Consider the following 24,916-nt stretch of genomic DNA (forward strand, 5'->3'; position numbering starts at 1 on the left):
CGTATCTAGACGACTGGCTAATCAAGACCCATTCGTTATCAAAGTGCTCACACCACACAAATCAAATCATACAAACCCTCTACAGACTGGGGTTCACCGTCAACTTCGCAAAATCCAACATCCTGCCGTGCAAAGTACAACAGTACCTAGGAGCCATAATAAACACAACAAAAGGAGTAGCCACTCCAAGTCCACAAAGAATTCAAAACTTCAACAACATCATACAACGCATGTATCCAACACAAAAGATACAAGCAAAGATGATATTACAACTCCTAGGCATGATGTCTTCATGCATAGCCATTGTCCCAAACGCAAGACTGCACATGAGGCCCTTACAACAGTGCCTAGCATCACAATGGTCACAAGCACAGGGTCACCTTCTAGATCTGGTGTTAATAGACCGCCAAACTTACCTCTCGCTTCTATGGTGGGACAATATAAATTTAAACAAAGGGCGGCCTTTCCAAGACCCAGTGCCACAATACGTAATAACAACAGATGCTTCCATGACAGGGTGGGGAGCACACCTCGATCAACACAGCATACAAGGACAATGGAACGTACATCAAACAAAACTGCATATAAATCACCTAGAACTGCTAGCAGTTTTTCAAGCACTAAAGGCTTTCCAACCAATAATAGTTCACAAATACATTCTCGTCAAAACAGACAACATGACAACAATGTATTATCTAAACAAGCAAGGGGGGACACACTCAACACAGTTGAGCCGGTTGGCACAAAAGATATGGCATTGGGCAATTCACAACCAAATTCGCCTAATAGCACAGTTTATCCCAGGGATTCAGAATCAACTCGCAGACAATCTCTCTCGAGATCACCAACAGGTCCACGAATGGGAAATTCACCCCCAAACTCTGAACACTTACTTCAAGATCTGGGGAACACCTCAGATAGACTTGTTTGCGACAAAAGAGAACGCAAAATGCCAAAACTTCGCATCCAGATACCCACACAGGCAGTCCCAGGGCAATGCCCTATGGATGAACTGGTCAGGGATATTTGCCTACGCTTTTCCTCCTCTCCCTCTCCTTCCTTATCTGGTAAACAAACTCAGTCAAAACAAACTCAAACTCATATTAATAGCACCAACTTGGGCAAGGCAACCCTGGTACACAACGCTGCTAGACCTATCAGTAGTACCACACATCAAACTGCCCAACAGACCGGATCTGTTAACTCAACACAACCAACAGATCAGGCACCCAGATCCAGCATCGCTGAATCTAGCAATCTGGCTCCTGAAATCCTAGAATTCGGACACTTACAACTAACACAAGAGTGTATGGAAGTCATAAAGCAAGCCAGAAGGCCATCCACCAGGCACTGCTATGCAAGTAAATGGAAGAGGTTTGTTTGCTACTGCCATATTAATCAAATCCAACCATTACACGCAACTCCAAAAGATGTAGTGGGTTACTTGCTTCACTTACAAAAATCTAACCTAGCTTTCTCTTCCATTAAAATACACCTTGCAGCAATATCTGCATACCTGCAGACTACCTATTCAACTTCCCTTTATAGGATACCAGTCATTAAAGCATTCATGGAGGGCCTTAAAAGAATTATTCCACCAAGAACACCACCTGTTCCTTCATGGAACCTAAATGTTGTCCTAACTAGACTTATGGGTCCACCTTTCGAACCATGCACTCCTGCGAAATACAGTTCCTAACCTGGAAGGTTGCATTCCTCATCGCCATTACTTCCCTAAGAAGAGTAAGCGAGATTCAGGCGTTTACAATACAAGAACCTTTTATACAACTACACAAGAATAAGGTCGTCCTGAGGACTAATCCTAAATTTTTACCAAAGGTTATTTCACCGTTCCATCTAAATCAAACAGTGGAACTTCCAGTGTTCTTCCCACAGCCAGATTCCGTAGCTGAGAGGGCACTACATACATTAGATGTCAAAAGAGCATTAATGTATTACATTGACAGAACTAAAAACATCAGAAAGACTAAACAACTATTTATTGCATTCCAAAAACCTCATGCAGGAAACCCAATATCAAAACAAGGTATAGCCAGATGGATAGTTAAATGCATCCAAATCTGCTACCTTAAAGCTAAACGACAGCTGCCCATTACACCAAGGGCACACTCAACCAGAAAGAAAGGTGCTACCATGGCCTTTCTAGGAAACATCCCAATGCAAGAAATATGTAAGGCAGCCACATGGTCTACGCCTCACACATTCACCAAGCACTACTGTGTAGACGTGTTATCCGCACAACAAGCCACAGTAGGTCAAGCCGTATTAAGAACATTGTTTCAGACTACTTCCACTCCTACAGGCTGAGCCACCGCTTTTGGGGAGATAACTGCTTACTAGTCTATGCAAAACATGCGTATCTACAGCGACAGATGCCATCGAACTGAAAATGTCACTTACCCAGTGTACATCTGTTCGTGGCATCAGTCGCTGTAGATTCGCATGTGCCCACCCGCCTCCCCGGGAGCCTGTAGCAGTTCGGAAGTTACCTTCAACTATTTGTATATATATCATTTCAACCTTATATAGGTACATACTTAGTCACTCCATTGCATGGGCACTATTACTACAATACAACTCCTACCTCACCCTCTGCGGGGAAAAACAATCGAGGATAGAGTCGACGCCCATGCGCAATGGACACAAAAGGAGGAGTCACTCGGTCCCGTAACTCGAAAGACTTCTTCGAAGAAAAACAACTTGTAACACTCCTGCCCACCACCAGATGGCGAGCTATTGCAAAACATGCGAATCTACAGCGACTGATGCCACGAACAGATGTACACTGGGTAAGTGACATTTTCATTATCAAGTTAAACTATAAAAGAAGCAGATAAATAAAAGGAAATGTGTAACAAACACAGGGGAGTAACTGGACCTAGCAAATTGCAGATATGCAGGATTTGTTTTATCCTTTACCAGCAGGAGATGGTGTGGTGTGAGGGGAAAAAATTAAAATGGTGGAGGGGGAAATAAAAATACAATTTACAGAAAGCCTGCTGTTTACTATCCTGTCTTTACCTTTTGTATATACTTTCAAGGATAGTATCTCGGCACACCATTTGTGATGTAAGCAATGGTTGCAGCTGCTCAGGAAGGAGGAACAACTTTATAAATTTGTATACATAATTGTGTAGCAACTCTGTTACTGCTCCCATCGGAGTAAGTGGGAATTGCTTGTAGCATAAACTCATGCGGAGTTTGTTTTTGCATGTTCTGAGTAGATACCTTTTGCCATTCAGTCACACGATGTTTGTCGCCACAACCCTTGCAGGCAGTATGGTACTACAGGTCAAACTATAAGGCTGCAAGAGCCAAACATACAAACCAGAAAAAGAGAATATTTTATTTTAAAAGTTAATGCAGTCTGTGGAATTGACTAGTAGCTTTAAATCCAAACATTCAGTTTCTTCAATTTCTCAAATTCTACATCTTCTGTTTGTAAGTAGCTGCCCAAGCCCATTGCTGCTGTGTTCCTTAACCACCACACTGTAACCTTCACTTGCCTTCCCCTATACCTAGAACGAAGACACTCTCCACTCCAACACTACACGTGACTCTAACCTCCTATTGAACCATTAACCTAATCTTCACCCCTTAGACTAACCCTATTTATGTGTCTTAGCATTTTGGAACTTTTCCCAGACACTCTGCTTTTTTTCAGGCCTGAAATGTATGTATTTTGTAGGCTTTTCTTTGTTTTTTTTAAAAAAATTTTTTATATTTAATATCAATCGCACATTTTCTCTTCCTCTCTATCGCTCTCCCTCTCCTTTGCCTCCCCACACCCTTCCTTAATTTTGGATACTTTTCACGCAGGTTTATCAAATTTCTGGAATTTTAAATATTTTCCTAAAATATCAGTGTGGAAGGTAGTTCCCCTAGGCAGCTGTATCGTGTTTTGTGTTCGAGACAAAACACCTTGTTAGCTGTAGTGTGTTTTTGGCTTCTGAGAAAACTCTATACTTAACTCTAATGAAATACTTGCATGTTAATTGTTAAAACAGCACATTTATTTCTGAAACATGAAAGGTATCAAAGTTGTTTCGTCAAACATTAAGTGCTATTTTTGTTAACTGTGTGTTAACTTAGGCAGACAATGATTGTGCAAGCCCTCAGGTTGTTTTGGCTGAAGTAAATAGGCAGATATATTTAGTCTTACATTGAAAACGTGTTGGTTCAGCGACAGCCCACAATCACATAGAGATGGTCTGACTTTGTACTTGGGCTCTGCGGTGATGGCAGTGACTTTGTGTATAGATTGCTTTACAATGTTTAGGCTGAGCATATGCTTGTAGACTTCAATTTTGAATCTTTTAGTCAAAAATTGCAAAAGTATGTGAGCATGTGCAGTATGCCAAAATTTGCCAGCTTCTCAGTAACCTGTACAAAACCAGTCAGCCTTACTAAACCTTAGTGATCTGCTGATACATATGAACGACTGCCTCGGAATGCAGTAGTGCGTATTTATCAGCGTCCAATAAGGCTTCTGCTTAGACTTCAAGTCCAGGAAGAAAGACATTACTTGTGCTTTTGGAAAATCTTACTGGTGATGAAGTATCCATCTGCCTTGCCAGCTCCATTTCTCCTAACAGACACTTCTTCCAGTTCCACATCTGAATCGTTGGCCACCATGGGCAACACTGAAATGATAATTCAGTCCTTATCAACAAAGCAACTAGAGTTGGTTGCACCCCCTTAGCTGGCCCAGCCATCTCTGAAAAGTCCTGTTGTTCCTACAAAGCTTCCTCTGATCCTGTGATGTGGACAGACATGGCTTAATGACCACTGTTTGAACGTCTTTGGACAGGTGGGAAATTTAGTATTCAAGGAGGTGTGTCCACCCCTGAGGTGCATTACCTGATGTGGATACAACTTTTGGAAATCTGCCATCTTGGTGTAGGCAGATTTAGGAACTCTGGGGCTGAGTTATGCCCACTTCCCACAAGAAGTGATCATATAGAGGGTGTGGTGACCCCAGGGGTAAGTAGCCCATTGGCTACTATCCTAAATTCCCTGAAACAACCCAAAATGCAGTATTTAGGCAAACCCCTGGCACCAGGAAAGCAGGTTCCTGCTGACCTAAGAAGGACACTGAAGATCTGCGAAAGGAAGAAGCACCTGACCTGGACCGATTCCTGACTGTCTGCTGCTTCTGCCCAATTGCCCCAAAGTCACCTTGTCCTGTAGCTGTTGTGGTTTCAAAGCCTGGGAGGACTGCCTGCCTTCATCAAAAACCCAGGAACTCCATTGGATCAGCAAACCTGCTTCCCTGCATCTTGCAGGCACCCTAAGACAAACTGCGAGGACTCTGGACCGCCTAATACCCAACACCTGAAAGCACCACTGCACCCTTGCCGCACAGCCTGAGTTGAAGTGAACCAGCGGTGCCAGCATGGTTCCCTAGCCTTCCAGAGACAAAGCCCGCATTAAACGTGCCCACTGTGGACCCTCTGACGTCTGCAGCCTCTGCACGCAGGCCACTTCAACCACAAGTGCTCAGTGGACAAAGGCAGACGCCTCTGCACCCGTCGCCCTGGCCTGTGGAGAAGAGGAACCTAGGTATCCCCACGTTCCCAGGCATCCCAAGATTGGAACCGACTTGTTGGTTCCTCCCAACTGGATCCCCAGTCCTCAACTGCAGCATCTTTTCAACCGGACCGATCCCCATTGAGTAACATTGGGCACCCTACACTATACTACACCACTGCACCCAGCTGCGCCAGGGCTGCCTAATGTGACCTGTTGGTGTGATCCTGACCCCTGCTCAATACTTACCTAACGTCCAGGAGATTGGCCTCGTATATCTCTGTGCTGTACCTGTTTTGTCTTTGTTTTTCCTTCATGGGATAACAATGCAGCTTCCAAAAATTGCACTAAACGTCGACTTTTCATAACTGTAGAGAATTTTCTTGCCAAACATACTTACCTGAACAAATTGATTCTGGTGCCAAATTTATATAATGATACTTGTTTTTTTGTAAATTGCTGTGGATCTCCTTCTTGAGTCATGTCTCTCATTTATTGACTGCATGTGTATTTACAGATGTCTCACTCTCCTCTCTGATAAGCCTAAGGCTACTCAACCACACTACCCCCTAAAAGAGCGTCTTGGGATTGCTAGAGCAAACCCCTGTCCACTAGTAAGGGAACCTCTGGACTCTTTGTACAATATATCTCATCTTGATTTTTCCTATAAAGAGCCAGTTTCCTACATTGGTGGTACAGCGGTGGGGTACAAGACTTGACATTTGCTATACCACTCAGTTAATGAGTGATCCCACTAAAGAATCCAAAATTGTCTTTGGCTAGAATTTTTTTTTTCTAAATTGTTTAAAAAGTACTGTTAGGGCCTTGTATGAAGTCCTAGTCCAAACTATTTAGAATATAAAATACTTTCAGTTAGACCCTCAGAAGTATACTTAGAATTTTTGTTCAAGTTTCTAAAAAGGTCCCAACTATTTTAAAACCATGTCTGAGGCAGCAGGTACATCTCAAGAGCTCAATCTGGGTCCCTACCAGAACCTTAAGTTGGCCCAGCTTAAGCCCCTCTGCCAGGCATGGGCACTTACAATGGGGTCTAAACCCACAAAAGCTCATGTGCAGCAACTGCTTGCAGAAAATGATAGAACCATGGCAAATAAAGGGAGACTGAAGAGGAAGAGGAGGTGGAAGAGGATGATGATGATGATGAATCCCTCCACAACTCCACTGACAGTAACTCCACTGGGAGCACTTCTGATAGTACCCCAGGAGATGGAGTCAGTGAAGATGCTGAACTCCAAAAGTTAGCGAAGAGGATAGACTTGGAGGCTACACTCTTAGATATAGAAAAAAGAAGAGCTGCGAAGGCCCTAGGACCCATATCTGGGGCCAGGGAACCTTCCAGTAGGGAGAAAGAAGCATTTGACCCTAAGATCCCCAAAGGGATTGTCCCCAAGTATTCCGAGGATGATGATCTCATCACCAAATGGTTCACAGTCTGTGTCATGAGGAAACGCAACAAAAAGTATCTTTCTACTGTGGGAGCTGTTTTCAGGGAAGTGAAGGGATAGACTCCTAACACTGACTGGAGTAGATGCTGACTCCTATGAATGATGCTCTAATTGAGGGCTTTGGACTCAGAACTGAGGTGTACAGGATGAGATTCAGGGAGACTAGAAAAACCTCTAGTCAGTCCTGGGTAGATTTCTTTGACTTTTCAGTCAAAACAGTGGGTGGCTGGCTAAAAAGAGCACCAGGTGCAAGACTATGATGGGCTTTATAATCTTATTATGAAAGAGCATCTGTTGAGTAACTGTGTTTCTGATCAATTGTGTCAGTACCTGGTAGACTTAAATCGAATTCATCCCCAAGGATTGGGAAAGAAGGCAGACTACTGGGTCAAGACTAGGGTATCCAAGACAACATATGGGGAGGGACCTAAAGAAAGGGGATGCTAACCCCCCAAGGGAAAGATGGTGCCCAGTCTAAAAACAGAGTCTTCTAAAGCCCACCAAAAACATGATCAGGAGTGTAGGCCCAAACCAATCGCAGACCAAGGGTGGGTACCTGCGTAGGAACTTGGACCCTAAAAAGGGCTTGGTATTTTCATTGCAAAGCTAATGGGCACCAAACGGGAGACTCTGCCTGTCCCAAAGCAATGTCCCTAGGGCACTTGCAGCCCCTGCTGCAGCTGTAGGTCTCCAGATGGGAGTCCAGGTGAGCCCTGACCATGTCAAAGAGCTCACAGAAGCAACTGTAGTCTGAGGGAGGGGTGAATGTAGCTGTCTGGCCCAGTAATCTGGAGAAATGCAGACAACAGCCACATATCAATGCATCACAGTGGAAGCAGTGAGAGATACAAGTGCAAGTGTCACCATGGTGACTGAAAAACTGATATCCCTATAATTGTATCTGACTGGTGAGACTTTCACAGTTATCAATGCTGACAACCAAGCTAAGGTCCACCCCATGGCAGTGGTGTCCTTAGAGTGGGGAGGGGTTACTGGGCAGTAGAAGGTAGTGGTATCCCCTGAAATCCCTGTAGCCTGTCAGCTAGAAAACGATATGGAGTCCTCAGCATGGACTGACGTTGAAAGAGACCCATGCAGCTATGCTTGGTATACCTGAATGGGTGTGTGTGAAAGCCAGAGCCCAATGTAAAGCCCAGGGCAAAAAAGAGTTGCTGGAGCCAGGAATAATGGCCCAGCCCTCCAAGACGAAAGGCAGGGAGTCTGTAAAGCCAGCTTCTGAGGACCCCCAAACTCCAGTCCCCTCTCCTCAGGTAGAAGACCTGTTGTCCCTTGAGGAAACTAATCCCCAGGAACTTGGGCCTTATACAGTAGAGCTCCTAGGCCCAGGTGGACACTCTAGAGAAGATCTTTGCCAGGGGCAGATAGGACCTGTCCCAGTGTTGAAAGCCTGAGACCGCAAGCTGCTGACCAGAAAAAGGGAGATATCAGTGGCTCCCACAGAACCTATTGGGAGGAGGGGCTTCTGTATTCTGAAGCCAGAGGCCCCAAACCTAGTGCCACTAGGAGAGTAGTAGTGCCCTAGATGTACAGAGTTCCTACCACATTTGCTCATGACGTCCCCTTAACTGGATATCTTGGCCAGACCAAAACTTGAAGTTGGTTGGTACCTCACTTCTACTGGCCAGCTATGTCCCAGAAGGTGAAGGAGTTTTGCAGTGGCAAAACAGACTCGCAGGCTGCTTTCATTCTGAAGTACAATTGTATAGTGCTTTCCAGTTATAGGTGTTTTCCAAGGTAGCGCACAGCACTACATACAACTACAGATATTTATAAGCGCGAGACCTGAAAACAGGTACCAAGAAGCCCATAATGTGCCAATGGACCACAGCCATTTCAGCTTTTAAATTCAAGTTCAGGGGTCCTCTTGATTCATGGTAATACAAACTAAGTATTAGATACCCTGTATGACAAGAATGGTTCATCTTATCCTTTTGTAAGAGGTTATTTTGTTTAATTAACCTAATGTAAGCATCAGTTCTCAGAAGTAACATGCTATAATACATTAACTGCGTATAGTAAGGATTGAATAATAGGTATTTAATACTAATCGCAGAAAGTTGAAAGAAAACAAATGATAATCTATTGAACAAAAACCTAGTACGGAAGATCGGGCTTGCACGAAAATTGTCTTCTATTTGTACCTTTCATGCAGCTTCCTGAATCAGTGCCGGCCGCTGTCCGCCAGCATGGGGAATGCCATCAAGTATGTGAAGAAGGAAATCTCCAATATCCCGAGCACCATGAAGGAAGAGGAGGTACAGCGGGCAGAGTATAGTTTGGGCAGCCATACACCTCCCATTAATGTATTTAGGAACAAGGCTGCACTTTGTCTGATAGGCGTGTGTATGTGCTTGATCAGGGAGTTGTGAGCATGAGTACCCGTGCACCCCAGTTGGACAACCCTGGGACATCTCTTCAGTAAAATTACTTTTTGCCCTGACTTCAGAATGCACTTTTGAAATGAATGAGCTCCCTCCCGGTTGAGCTCTATTTTCAACCAGAAATGCCCCACCATCCACTCCGCATCCTTTGTGGAGGAAAGAGAAGTGTTAAAATACAAAGCGATACGTCATAGGTGCTCAGTACCTTTTTTACTGATTGACTGGCAATTAGACCAGCAGTATAACCTGCCTAAGTGACCTCAGAACCCTGAGTACACACAGGAAAGGAAAGTGATCCAAAATACAGACACCACTTAACTTGAGCTGCACTGAGTGAAAGGAGAGTGTGGCTGCTGCAGAAACCTAGTGATGCGAAACACAACCTATGATTATTCAGGAAATAGGCATCCGCTTTCTACTTCACAGCACTTCTAGGTGGCCAACTTCCAGTGAATAGTCCCTTCAGTCTGTATATTTTTGGGATGGTTCGATTTTAATCATAGGCCCGTCTTCTTTAAAGAACGCTAGAATTGAAATGTAAGCGTTCCCATCCCTCTAAAGACCCACAGAAAAGACTTCTTGAAGTATAAGCCCAGAGAGGACTCCAAATGTAGAGAGGCAATTGGAAATGTTGGGGCTAACATGACTGTTTCCAGCTCTTGGATTTCTTTTTTGCAGGCAAAACGGATACTTCAAGAATCAATCATAGAGTACATCAGGGAGAAGATTGTTCTGGCATCAAAAGCCATCTCTAAATATGCCTTGGAGAAAATAAGTGACCAAGATGTAATCCTGGTGTTTGGGTGGTAAGTATTGTCCAATTTGTGGAGAATATCTGCTCTAGCTCCTCGAGGGGCTTTCTTCTTACCTTAGAAGGTGCAGGATGAGGGATTGACTCGGATGAATATGAAAGTAAATGAGGAAGAATTGGACATGGAGAAGGATTTAATGAAGATGGAGTAGAAAACATGGGCTTTTAAAGTTGAGCGCCTACAGTGTGGATCGGAACAGTAGTAAGATGGGAAGGGCTCAATATGAAGCGTGTTGGAGCAACGACTGCCGAGAATGAGCTTAAGCGGAGGGAGAGCTGGGGAAACAGAGCAGGGACTGTTCACACACCTGACTGAGCATTTCTGATCACAATATGTGATGGCTAGACGAAAGAAGTGCTGCAAGAGAACAACTATAAAAGAGCTCGGCTGCGGAGCATGTTATTGAGAGGGAGGTAAATGTTGGCTGAATGAGAGTGAAATGGGGAAGCACAGTAATACTTGGAATGAACATTCTCTCCACACTACTCTCTTCCTGCTCAGCTCATCCCTGGTGAATTATACATTGTGTGATGCTCATTCCCAAGGACGGAAGTTCCGTGTGATTGTGGCAGACAGTCGGCCACGGCTGGAAGGGCGAGAGACACTCCGCAGGCTTGTGCGGCAAGGAATCCATTGCACCTATGTGATGATTACAGCCATATCATACATCCTCCCCGAGGTGAGTGCTGTAATACAGGGCACATATCACATGTCTTTCTGAACTCTAAGTCAAGTTAGGTTTCTGAATTCTGCTAAGGGCCAGGCAAATTGGAGCAGGGTTCTGGAATTTTAGTGTGGTGTTACCTTTCTGAAAAGTGCTTCAGTCACTCAAGACATGGGCTCCAATACACTGTATTTTTGGACATGGCAAAGTTTCTCCTTTTAAGCTGATTAAAAGAATGCAGTGTCTACTGTCCCCACCCATGCTCTTGTCTCCACTGTGGGTTGGCTCTGGGGGCAGGAGAAGGTCTCCAATGTTGTTTCCGTGCATTGTACGTCAAACCTTTCCCGGTAGCTGCAGGGACAGAAGCATGTTGTGTCCACAACCTATGCCACTGTCTGCAGGGACCGAAGAACAAGATACTTACATTGTGACACCTTTTCTGGTAGAGACTCTATCTAACCGCAGATTATTCACATTATGAATTTCTCCAGGAGTCAGACTGGACCCAAAAACGTTTTGCTAGCAATTCCTTGCACGTCTGCAGGTGGCGTCCTGTGCCTCCGTGTCGAATCTGCCCTGCCCCAGATGTGAAATCAGGCCCCGATATATGTGCCACTTCCTTGCACTGACATGAGTGTCTTTCTGATCTCTTCCTGCGCAGACTGTGCGGAGCCATTGAAATCGGAATATGGTGTTGTGCAGACTTTCAGATTTGGGATCTTATTAATGGACTGAATAAGAACATTCCACAGAACAGGAAGGATCGGAGGGTTGCCGAGGAAATCTGAATTTAGATAGACATAGAATCTCTACCAGAAAATGAGTAACCAAAGGTAAGTAACTTGTACTTATGGTAGAGATCTCGAACTGCAGATTCCTCACCTTGTGAATAGTTACCAACATATTACCTCCTAGGCGGAGGGTCTGTGGAATGGTACATGCCTGTCCTGACGCCTCTGGCTGTCCAGGCAGTAGTGCTTTGTGAACGTGTGTGGATTGCCCATATTGCTGCCTGGCATATGTCCAGACCTGGCACACTGCACATTAGGGCATTACTAGTAGCCTTCACTGTGGTGGAATTAGCGCCCAATTCCTATGGGGATCGCTTTTTAGCTTTGCCCATAGCAGATCTGGATGTATAACACAATTCACTCTCTTGCACCTCTTTTCCACTGCTTTACCCTTTTTCACTATAGAGAAACCAACAAAAAGTTGGTTATCTTGACAGTAATCTCTGGTTGTGTCAATGTAGAAATTCAGGGCCCACTTGGGATCCAAACAGTAGTTGTCCTTCCTCCTTGGAGGGATCGGCCGGTGCAGGACCCGGCATTGATGCTGAGACAGGAGATCCTCCCACAGGTTCAGCTGGATAGGACGACGTACTCATAGCCAAAGATTCTGGATACCACGCTCTCCTCACCCCATTTGGAGCTACTCGGATGACTTTGGCCTGGTGTTCTTGATATTTTTCAGCACTCTGGGCAGGAGCAGAATCCCTGGTGCTGGCGGAAGCCGTCTCTGAAAGAGGAATGCTGTCAAAACGTCAACCCACAAAGCAGCTTTGACACCATGCACATTCTCTGTGGTGGCAAGTAGATCAAGCTAGGTTTCTCCCCAGTGCTGGAAGATGCCCTGTGGCACCTTGGAGTGTAACTGCCACGTTCAGTGGCATGTGTGGCTGTAGATAAACATGCTCTGTGTATTTCTACCATATAGTGTCGGGTTTGGAGTGTTGCAATTTTTTTTTTCTTCGAAGAAACATATTCAGGTCACAGGATCGAGTGACTCATCTTTCTTTGTGATTCTGCACATGGGCATCAACTCCTTTGTTCGATTGTTTTCCCTCTGCCGTCGGGTTCAAATGTCTTTTAGCGTCCTTTGTGCCTCGCTCCGGCTTCAAAACTGTTCTTTCCATGTTTTCCTCAATCAATGGTATTGTTTTCGATCGTGTTTTCTTATATTCTCGTCTCACTCTATCGGTCCAAGAACTGACTGCACACCCTCTGGGACCCCTCGCCCATTCAGGCCTACCTCAGCACCTGACACCGACGACTACACTGCGCTGATGGAACAGACACCATTTTGATTCTTTCCTCTGCCACACAAAATTCCTGCACACGACCAACATCTGGTGTGTAACCTGTGACTCACACCTCGCCCTGAAGAAGTAACCTGCGATGCCTGCACATCCTTCAGATTGAAAAAGACCCTTGTGCACTGAGGAGCTCTGCAACTACAGATGGCACTCAAGAATCCAGAATACACTATTGACATCTTCAGGGAGGAGCATGCCCAGGAGGAGCCGGAATAGGAGGAGACCTCCTCCATCCAGGACTCCGTCATTCATTTGGAAATCAATAGCCACAAGGTGACATCAGCGCAACCCCCGAGTACCATTGCCCCTCCTGCCCCCTCCAAGTCTTCCAAAAAGCCCCTTACCGAGGTTGTCAGACCGCCACTCCATCAGGCCATGGCCAGTTCCTTAAAACAGGCATGGATGCCCTGTCGTCTGGCTTGCACTGAAAATTGCCAAGGTCAAGACATCGTCTTGGGTGTCAATCTCAACATCTTCATTCCAAGATATTGTTGCTGCTTCCTTCGGTGCCGAACAAGCCCCATCTCCACTTCGGCTCCAACAAAAGGACGCCAACCAAAAACCTCTTTGGAGCCGAAAGACCCTAGTCAATCATCTCCTGTTGAACCCATTTTGAAGACCATGGGCGCTCGTCAGCGTTGCCTCCACATCCAGTAGGGTACAGGGCACATCATTGCTTCAGTTCCATGTCACCTTCAAGAAGAAACTATCCTTTTTAGGAGGCTCTGGATACTTTACCTCCAAAGACTGAGGACAAGGCTACCACTACTATTCAAAAGCCTTTTCCTCTTCCTCAAATACTGTCTTCATCACCTCCATCCCTTGCTTCTCCTCCACCTCTCTCCTCATTCACCTGCCTCTCGTACTGCAGGAGATTTAACATCACAAGGATACCCTTTATTCACTGGGGGAGATTTGGGTGACACACAGCAGGACCCAGATGTATGGGACACATAGGACTCTGATACTTTGATTTCCACCGATCTGGATTTATACCCTGCACCACCCTCACCGCCAGAGAATGGCACATTCTACCAGCAGGTATTAGCTCAAGCAGCCACATTCCACAATGTTGTGCTGCACAGGGACCCCATTAGGTACCACTACACGCAAACAGGCCAATAGTCGGGCCACAGAAGATGCTCCTCCCTCAAACAAGGAGAGCAAAAAGATTGACACCGCAGTTAAAAGCGTGGCTGCACAATCAGCCAATCATTGGCACATCTCCACCTTACAGGCTTTACTTGTGAGGTATGATTGGGCTCACTGGGATGCGATGATGGAGCTCTTCGAATATCTCCCAAATGAGCTCCAAAAAAGGGGACAACAGATTGTCACAGAGGGAGAGGTTTTCAGTAATAACTCAATCATATGTGCCCTAGATGCTGCGGACACGGCTGCACAAGGTATCAACACCAGCATACTAGTAAAGAGACATGCCTGGCTTCAATGCTCCGGTTCTAAACCAGAGGTACAACAACCAGTACTCAATATGCCCTTCGACAAGAAGCATCTTTTCGGCCCTCAAGTGGACTCCACCCTTTAGTAGCTGAAAAAAGAAACAGACACCACAAAAGCCATGGGTGCCTTACAGTCCCCCTCCCAAAGAGGTACCTTTTGCTGCCCCACATTCAGAGATAGTTTCAAACCGACACGTACGGAGGCCTCCACCTCTGAGGCCCGACCGCTATCCAGTTCAAAATCTCAAGGCTTCCACAGAGGACACCCGAGGTAGAAACAAGAGCGCCACCAACCATACCTCTATATCAACATCTAAACAGTGACTATCTATGTCTTCCCACCCCACACCTCTACCAATCCTCCAAACGTTCCCCCTCGCTCTTTCAATATTGCTCAAGAACACTTTCTTCCTCTCAAACAAGAGGTACAATCTCTTCTCAAAGGTGCCATCGAGCCAGTTCCGCTACACCAAGGAACAGGAGTATACACTCTACACTTTCATATTCCCCAAAAAGACCGCGCTCTCAGGCCATTTTGGACCTAAGGCCCTTAAACCACTACATTCTATCAGAGCACTTTCACACGGTTACTCTTCAAGATGTTATCACCCTCTTACAACAGGGCAACTTTATGATGGCCCTAGACCTAAAGGACGCCTACTTCAATATCCCCATCCACCCTGCACACCGCAAATATCTCAGAATTGTCATTGCAGGCAAGCAATACCAATGCAAGGTTCTTCCTTTCGGAGTCACCACAGCTCCTGGGGTCTCACCAAAGTGTTTAGCAGTAGTAGCAACACATCTCTGAATACAAAACGTACATGTATTCCCTTACCTAGAGGACTGGCTCATCAAAGCCAGCACGTTATCACAATTCTAATGTCACACTGAGATGACAGTGGACCTTCTGCACAAGCTAGGGTTCACACTCAACTTTCTCAAATCCCACCTTCAATCTCTGCAGATACAGCCCTATCCACGAGCTATTTCAATGCAGAATTGGGGATAGCATGCCCCAATCCGGCTAGTACTCACAAATTTCAGTCCCAGTGTCTAGAGAATTGATCGCACACAGTTGGGACTGTGATGCACCTGTTAGGAATGATGGCCTCCTGCATTGCCATCGTTCCCCACGCCAGACCCCCCCATGCGTCCCCTGCAGCAGCGTCTGTCATCAGTGGGTCAATCACAGGGTCGCTTGGAAGATCTAGCGGTTAGACCTCCATACTCACTGCTCTCTGTAATGAAGGAGCACTACCAGCCTGTTGAAAGGGCGGCCTTTTCTAGACCCTGCTCCTGAGATCACAGGCTGCGGCGTTCACCTTCGAGAACTCTCAGTACAGGACCGGTGGGATCCGATCCATCTATACACAGCAACTTCCTCAAGCTTCAGGCAGTATCTCTAGCTCTGAAAACATTTCTTCATCGCCACTCTCACAAAGTCGTCTTAGTCCACACAGACAAGGTGACAGCAATATGTACTACCTTCAGAAACAGGGGATTGGGGTGGCACGCCAATTGTCACAACTGTTACAGATAATATGGAAATGGGTTCTCCATCATCATATTCACCCGGTGGCAGAGTATCCCCCAGGAACAGACACCGACTTTGCAGACCTGCTCAGCAGGATGCAGCAAGTCCACAAATGGGAACTCCACCCACAAGTCCTTCGAAAATACTTATGGAAGTGAGGAACACCTCATAGATATTTTCACCACAGCAGAAAAAAACGAAATTTCAAGACTTTACCTCCACGTACCCACATCCTCTATCCAGGGGCAATGCTGTAAGGATGAGCTGGTCAGGGAGGGATATTTGTCTACGCTTTTCCACCTCTCCCTCTCATTCCATTTTTAGTTGGATGGACCAGGCAGACCTCCCTTAACATGATCCTAGCAGCTCCCATATGGGCGCCGCAGCCCTGGTTCACCACACTATTGGACCTCTCAGTACCCTGCCCACCCCCCCGCCCCAACCATCCCCCTCTCCCAGGAGAAGCTTCCAAACAGGCCGGGCCTTCTCACTCAAAACCAAGGGTGAGGCAAACACCCAGACCCCAAATCTCTCAACCTTGCGATATGGCTCCTGAAGTCAGAGTTTGGTTACTTGGATTTGCCTGCAGAATGTATGCACATTATCAGAGAATTTCATTAACACACTATTAGAGCATGTTGTGCTGCAAAGTGTAAACACTTTGTTTGCTACAGTCAAGCCAAACACATTAATCCCATCAAAGCTACTGTCAAAGACATTGTCCGTTATTTGCTACATCTACAAAAAGCAAATTTAGCTTACACCTTCATTTGCATACATCTCGCAGCTATAGCTGCATATTTACAAAACAGACAATATACATCCCTGATTAGAATTCCAGTGATCAAACCATTAATGGAAGGCCTTAAACGGGTCATTCCACCAAGAGTGCCTCCTGCACCATTATGGAACCTCAATATTGTTAATACCAGGCTCATGGGACCTCCTTTTGAGCCACGTCACTCATGCCCTCTTCAGTACCTCTCATGGAAAGTGGCTTTTTTTTAGTTGCTATCACATCTCCGACGTGATAGTGAGCTCCTGGTCCTAACCTTTGAAGAACTATTCTTCCAAATTTATAGGGACAAAGTGGTTCTTCACTCTAATCCAAAGTTCCTCCCTAAAGTGGTTTCTCAATTCCACATTAATCAATCCATTAAGTTACCAGTCTTCTTTCCACAGCCTGACGCAGTTGCTGAAAGAGCCCTTCACACTTTAGACATTAAACGTGCATTAGTGTTCTACATTGAAAGAACTAAGGAATTTAGAAAGACTAAACAGTTCTTTGTAGCTTTTTCACTACCTCAAAAGCAGCATAGCTAGCTGGATAGTAAAATATATTCAAACTCTTTATGCTAAAGCAAAAAGACAACTTCCTGTCACTCCCAGAGCACACTACCAGGAAGAAACCCCCCACATACATGATCCGGATATTGATTGTGTAGCTGTACTTGCACGCCAACAAGCTAATGTAGGACAAGCAGTACTAAGAACACTTTTCCAGTCAGCTGCAGCTCCCACAGGCTAGCCACCGCTTTCATGTAGGGACTGCTTTACAGTCTATGCAGACCCTGAGTATCTGCAGCCACACATGCAATTGAACGGAAAATGTTACTTACCCAGTAAGCATCTGTTTGTGGCCACATGCGCCCTCCCTCCTCCATGGACACCTTTGGCCGTTAGCAGTTACTTCATACTTGTATATAGTTGTACATATATATATTTACCTTTGCATAGACCTCTCTCTGTACTTTCTCTACACTCCTTTTCTCAACTGCCTGTGGAAAACCAATCTAACAAAGGAGTTGATGCCCATGCGCAGTATCACTGAGAAGAAGTCACTCGATCCCGTGACTCAAAAATGCTGCTTCGAAGAAAAAACAACTTTCAATAATCCAAAGCCAAAACTAGATGGCAGAAGTATGCAGAGCATGTGAATCTACAGCACTACATGCCACAAACAGATGCTTACTGATCCACTTTGAAACGTCAGATGAGTTCTCCCACCCTGGCATTTATAGATCCTACTATGTGCTGGGCAATCAGGGATATGCCCTAGACGTTAAGCCACTTCCAGAGACCTAGAGCATACTGGCACAGGACCTATGCCACCCTATTTGTTGTAATACCACATGGTGGTCATAATGTCTGTGAGAACCTGTATTTGTTCCTTCTTGATGGTCAGAAGGAATGCCCTTGGTGCCAAGCCAATCACTTGCAACTCCAACAAGTTGATGTGGAGGTGAGCCTCTGCCAAAGAACTGAGTCCTCTGATTTCCACCTCTCTCAGGTGGGTCTCCCCAACCCAGCAATGATGCATCCATCATGACCTTTAACTCTGGGTTTGGGAGAGAGAGGAGTCTGCTGATGGTCCAATTGTGGTTGAGAAACCACAAGTGCAGGTCTTTTGCAGTCTTCCCCAACTCCTGGACGGACTCTAATAGGTCCCCTTGGGACCGAGCCTACTGAGACTTCAGATCGCACTGCAGTGCCCACATCTGCCATCTTGTGTGGTCCACATGGAGGACGCCCAGAAACTCCAGAGCTGCTGTCACTGAGACCAGGCCAAGGGCTGAAACGCTAAGATTATAGTCTGAATGTCCTGAACTTCTTAAGGTAGAGGCAAGGCTCAGAAGAGCACTGTATCCAGGATTGGAACATTAAAGGATGTTAACAAGTCGGCCATTGTCTGAGATGGCTTGAGGTGATCCTGTCTTCAGGAGCTAGTCGTCGACGTATAGGAAGACTAGTATTCCCAACCTCTGTAGATGGGCAGTAAGCACCATCATCACCTTCGTGAACAACTGGGATGCATTGATAAATCTAAAAGGGAACCTGAGAATTGAAAGTGCTGTTGGCCTCCCTGAAACTGCAGGTAGTGCCTGTGGGTTGATAAGACGAGAATGTGGAAATAGGCATCCTGCAAATCAATCACCACCATCCAGCGTCTGGATCTAGGGCTGACAGAACTTGTGCCAAGGTGAGCATTTTCAACTTGTCCTTCTGGAGGAAAAAGTTCAGAGGGTGAAGCTCTAAGATGGGCGAAGGCCTCCGTCCCTCTTTGGCACCAAGGAATACCGGGATTAACAGCCACTGCTGATCTCTGGTGCCTGCACCCTCTATATTGCTCCCTTAGCCAAGAGAGCCTGAACTTTCCTGTGACGTATGGGCAACTGGTCCTCCGGGAGTTGTGGTGTGGGAAGCATATCCAGGGGGTGAGACAGAAAGGGTAGGAAGCAGCCCTGTTGCACGATCTGGAGCACCCATTGGTCAAATGTGATGCTGCTTCATCTGTGGAGATGAAAGGTGATGCAACTTGTGACTTCCAGCTGGGCGATCATGTGCAGCTGAGGGCATAATGAAGTGATTTTGCGGTGGCTGCAGAAGGGGACCTGGGGTCTAGGTAGCACTTTGTCCCCCTGGGGCCCTGGACGCTGTCGGCCGGTTCCTCGGCCTCTTCCCCAAAATGACTCCGAGGCCTGTTGCTGCTGAGGTACATATTTGTGTTGCCTCTGCTGGTAACTCATGCCGAAGCCTCAAAAGGGGGCAAAGGTGCTGGGGAAACTGCCAAGCAGGTTGGGATAGGGCTTGAGAGCAAGCAGTGGCCTTGTTCTCTTTACACCTTTCTAAGGCTGAGTCAGCCTTTGCCCAAACAGCCTAGAGCTGTTGAAGGGCATGTACATCAAGTACTGTTGAACATGTCAGGAAAAATCAGTGGAGTCAAAGTGATACGCTGGTCCCGATGCCCTAAACAGACAGTTTGTGGTATCCAGGCCCAAGCGAATAGAGTACTTCACCATGTTCTGACGATACAAAATCAAACGTAGTAACATTGGTTGGATTTCCTATGTGACAGTTGGCAAGATGTCTGCTAGTTTGTGTCACAATGTTTGCAGGTTCCTGCCCAGGAGGCACATTGTATTTACGAACCTGAGGGTGTGGTTGGTGGAGGAGAAAATGTGTTTGGCAAATGTCCCCATCTGTTTTGTCTCTTTTGGGGGGCGTTGTGGGTAATTTGGGTTCAGGCAACTGGTGGACGCCTGTACTGCCAAGCTCTTTGGAGTGGGATGCTCTAGGGGAGAATCCTGATCTTCAGGAGTTGGGTCTATGCTGCTTCACCACTTGCTCACTCACTGGGTGGCAAGATCATGGTTTTGCCCAGGTGCTCACTGGGACATCCATGAGGGCCTCGTGAAAGGATGGACAGTCTCTTGGCTGGTTTGTGCAGGGTTAAGGCCCTCAGCAAGTATGTTTGTTTTCACCTCCATGGTTGGTAAAATGAGGTCCAAAGCCTCTGCTGCTGTTGTGAACACTGTGATGAAGGAGGTGGATTCTTCCACTGACATAGATTCGGTCAGGGATGAGAGCCCAATATCCAGGGATATATCAAGACCACTGAAATCCTGAAGGTCATCAGATCCTAAGTCATTTTGGTGGTCTTGGTCATCATCACTGTCCCCATCATCATAGTGGGGGGGATATAAGTGTCAGGTTCTGATTGGGCATATTGTCGAGGGCTGGGTGAAAGAGGTTGGGTCTCGAAGTCTGACAAGACAGCTCTGTTTCCATTGTTAATGATGACGTTACTGGCATTGACGCGGGAACCAGTGCCATTGGCTTTGCCACAGAGAGCGGTGTCCTGTTTGTCCTTGGTTGTGGCATTGGTGGAGCTGAGTCAGATGAAGGGGCCAGCCTTGGATCAAGCTCAAGCGATAGAGTCTGCATCTGGGATGGATCCACTGGCAGTAACCTCACCTGAAGCACACTCGGGTTCTTGGGGCTCAAAGGCATTTCAGAGGGGCCAGGTCATGCCTCAGAAATGTTTGGACTTTCTATGTTTCTTGGTCTCTTTTGACTTATTTGAACCCAGTGATTTCGATTACGATCGGTCATGGGAGCGACCTTGACTGGGATTGTTTCTTCGACTTAGACTTGCAGAGTTTGGCGATACGTGTTTTGCTTCGTGGTCGCAGATAGCCTTATGGTTCGATTTGCCTCTGCAGTTGCGCAACGCTGAGTCCTGTTTGGAGCTAAGGGTCCAGTGACAAGTCATATGGGTGTCATCACCAACATTTGACAGAGACAGTCACAAAACTGCTTAAATTCTGTTTTAGGGGGAGACATACTGACATGTTTTGGAGGGAAACATACTGCACACTGATATGTTTTAGAGGGAAACAAGACTGTCGGAATGACAGGACTTGAGAGATCCATATCTGCATTGGAAGGTGCAGAAAGAAATGAGCTAAGATCAGCCTGCACACCTGCCGACACGTGAGGGAATTACTAGCAAAATATTACGGATCTAGTCTGACGCTGGGGAAAATTCACTAGGTGAGGAACCTGTTGTTAGAAGTCTCTACCAGAAGTGCGTTGTATGTCCAAACTTTCCCAGCTTCTGTCGGGACAGAAGAGTTGGTGGGCCCAATTTGCCCCACAGCTATGGGGGTGAGAAGTGCGTTGTGGCCCTATTCTGTCCTAGTATCTTCAGGGATAGAAGTCTCACCCTTAAAATAAACCTTCACCTAACACTTTCCAAATTGCTGCCCACCAGCTGTTGTTTGTGAGTACCTTTTTTGTAGACCATGAGGTGCAATCCAGTTAATTTTAGGTTACAGTTCCATAGCTAATCTGAAAAGGTGTGATAGAAGTGGGTGTGACTTTCACACATTCTTGCCAAATGGGGCCACTGGGAACTTTTGGCCCAGAAGTATCCCAGAATAACGTTCCTCCCATGAATCTCTTTCCAAACACTAGACCAGTATATGACGGTTCATTGCTATTTAAAATACTTTCACATGCTTTGCAACATGCATAGCCTAGAATATGCTTCTAAATGCTTTCATAGGAATAGCATCATGCAAAGACTAGAAAATGTTTTCAACAATTTGATTGCATAATTAGGAAAAGAGAGCACAATTCACATTATGGAATTATTTAAATAATGATCCATTTCTTTCTCTTTATACAGGTTTCTAAGGTTCTTCTGGGAGCACATGCGCTGCTTGCCAATGGCTATGTTATGTCTCGACTGGGCACATCCCAGATTGCACTGGTGGCCAAAGCATACAATGTCCCAGTTCTAGTGTGCTGTGAAACATACAAGTTTTGTGAGCGAGTGCAGACCGATTCCTTCGTCTCTAATGAACTTGGTATGAGATCCATGCGATATTTCTGTGACATTCAGAGGGAAATGTAGTGGGACCAATTCACTAGTAGGATTAATATTTATATGTGGTGAGCATTGATGACACAAGCAAAGCAGGTGCTCTGCATAGTTCTGTTGTGGCCTGTACATTTTAGTATCTCTGATGGCCAGCAAAATGTTTTTATGTTGAGGTGGGGGCACAGTCCTACACTTACTGCATCCACGCCGTGTGGCTCCTTTTTGATAATGTAAATAATGCTGATTTCTTTTAAAGTGTTTGTCTCCAGTATTTCTGGGCTTCGGCTTCTCCTTTGCATTTAAGGAGTGGCTGGACCTGGACAAGTTTCAGTTTTGCATGATTTAACCTTTATAACCAAGGAAACCTTCAAGTTACCAAACTTTAACTACTTCATTTTGTCTACATGAATAGAAAGTGAAATCCACGTGCCTGAGAGGCTACATTTTGTTGACATATTTTTGCATTTTGCCCATGAGATATCTATACTTTCGTCTGGAAGTTTAGGTTGTGGAAGAGTTTAATCAATGGTCGTCAGCTGAAAGCTTAAATGCACAGAACTTAAAACATATTACGGGGTGAAAACGCAGACTGGTCACAAGTTAGACCTTCACGTAATACCACAGACAGAATATATAAAGGTAGATCCTAGATATGGCTTACTGCCGACCTTTCACAAAGCCAGATTTTCTTCAGTCCACAATATAAAAGTATCCCCTCCACATTCTTATGACAGTTATGACTCATTTACTGAGGATCCTTCTAAAAGCTGAGAAATATTTCTGATGGTAAATTTCTGTTTTGTAGATGACCCTGATGACCTGATTGTGACCCGGAAGGGGAAGGCTCCTCTGGAAAGCTGGAACAGTAACACATCCTTGCACCTCCTCAATCTGGTTTATGACGTAACACCACCCGATCTAGTGGACCTTGTCATTACTGATCTGGGGATGATTCCATGCACCTCTGTGCCAGTGATTCTGCGGGTTAAGAATGTGGAACAGTAGTCGCGATGATGGCAGGGGGAAGAGGAGTATTGTCTATTTTACCTGAATAAATTTATTGTATAAAGTTCCCTATCAGACTGTCTAAGATTAGTAAAGAGTTTGAGCTGTTAATTTTCCCAACACATTCGCTTTTAGCAAGAGCGTTCATACCTATCCTTTTACTCATTAAGCTATGAAATTTACTACAAAGGTTTTCAATAGGCGATCCACAGCAGTCCCCATTTACTAGTAGTCGTCCTGCTGCACACGAAAACAGTGAGTGGAACAGAGTACTTCAGCACATGCAAGTTCGCGAGCTCAGAGGAATGGATTGATTTAACTTAACTGTGTACAAGCTTATGGGAGTATGTTGCTGAACAATCAGCGTATTTGTAATCAACATGAGTAATAATACAAGTATTCCCCATTGGAAGAAAACCATTAAGGAAAGCCTAAAAAGCAAGAAGGAAACTTTTAGCCCTTCCAGTTATGTAGCAAATAAAAACAATGAAAGCATTTTTTTCCAAAAAGAAGGAAGAAATAAGCAGGATTATGGTATTACATTTAGGTACAAAATCAACCTTGGTTGCAACATCAATCTAACTTAAGTTTAAATGCTCAGCCTCTCAGTACAGAAAGAAATTGCGGTACTAAGATACCTCATTAGGCGTAAAAGGTGTGCACAAGTATGACATTACATTTGGTTGACAGCACACTGAGTTACAAAATCACCCTGGGTTCCACATCAGCATGATTGTGGAAAAACTTTTAGAATCATAAATCACATTTACCTGCAAAATAGCTTTCGGTGCAAAGTCACTTTTTTTAGGTGCAACATAAACTGGAGTCCAGAAATAAGTTTATGAGCATAACATACAGTTTGGTGCAGAAAACGATTTTGTGCTGTCTGCAGGAGTATGGTATCGCGTTTGTGTGTGAAAGTGAAGCCCAACGCCTTTTCTAAATTTTATTTAAAAAAAAAAAAAACTAAACTGGACTACACCATGTTGGATAGCACATAAAAAAGCAAAGCCTTCTCAAAAGAAGGTCAGAAGGCAGCAAAACAAGCCAGGGTTATACCTAAAAAGACCTAGATAAAAGTTAACTCGGTTACAAAAAAAGGCATTCTTGACACTGCTTCTCAAGTTGCTCCTGTATCTTTGAAAGTGAACAACTGTTGGTGTATTTTTTTAACAAATCACCTCAATTTAAAGATGGCTAAACAAAGGACTAGCATGGCTTACCCAGTCTTAATTCTGCTATGCTTGCACATCAGAAGATGGAGCCGGGACATAAAAAGAATGAACAGACTAAAGACCACTCGCGTGAACATGTAAATAGGACAAGAAGAAGTTGACCCTCACTGAAACGCAAGCAGCACAAAGATAAGAGCAAAGCACTCCCCTGAAGCATGATCAGGATAAGTATGTAAATGAAATTTAAAACTTTTTATGACTTAATTTTCTATAAAGTAATGCTTTGTATTTTTTTTAGCACTGAAAATTATTTTAACAAATTCAGTGCATTATCATACTTGTGCATAACAAACTTTAAATCACTTGTTTATCACTCGGAATGTGTTGCTTTTAACAGGGGAAGCCTACTTCCTAAATGGCGTCTGTACTCAACAAATAGTCATTGCCATTTGCTGCTGCACCTCATGCATTGCAATAAAAATCAAAACTTAAGAGGCTGGAAAATACACCTGATAGCACGATGGTAACATAGATTATTCCTTGGGTAATCCAAGATGTTATTGATGTTTTCAAAGCATTGGCAG

General features: G+C 45.1%; 1 protein-coding gene across 1 annotated transcript in view; it reads left to right on the forward strand.

Annotated features, from left to right (window-relative positions):
• EIF2B4 (eukaryotic translation initiation factor 2B subunit delta) overlaps positions 1 to 23,224 on the forward strand; it is a 102,124-nt gene extending 78,900 nt beyond the window's left edge. Inside the window, exons 9-13 of the mRNA XM_069233581.1 lie at positions 9,190 to 9,292; positions 10,097 to 10,224; positions 10,732 to 10,909; positions 21,958 to 22,138; positions 22,958 to 23,224. Of these exons, the coding sequence (XP_069089682.1) occupies positions 9,190 to 9,292; positions 10,097 to 10,224; positions 10,732 to 10,909; positions 21,958 to 22,138; positions 22,958 to 23,157 (790 nt within the window). The 3' untranslated portion in view covers positions 23,158 to 23,224. The remainder of the gene's footprint in view (positions 1 to 9,189; positions 9,293 to 10,096; positions 10,225 to 10,731; positions 10,910 to 21,957; positions 22,139 to 22,957) is intronic.
• The last annotated feature ends 1,692 nt before the right edge of the window (positions 23,225 to 24,916 follow it).

The sequence above is a fragment of the Pleurodeles waltl genome, chromosome 5, assembly GCF_031143425.1.
Source record: "Pleurodeles waltl isolate 20211129_DDA chromosome 5, aPleWal1.hap1.20221129, whole genome shotgun sequence".
NCBI classification, from domain to species: domain Eukaryota; kingdom Metazoa; phylum Chordata; class Amphibia; order Caudata; family Salamandridae; genus Pleurodeles; species Pleurodeles waltl.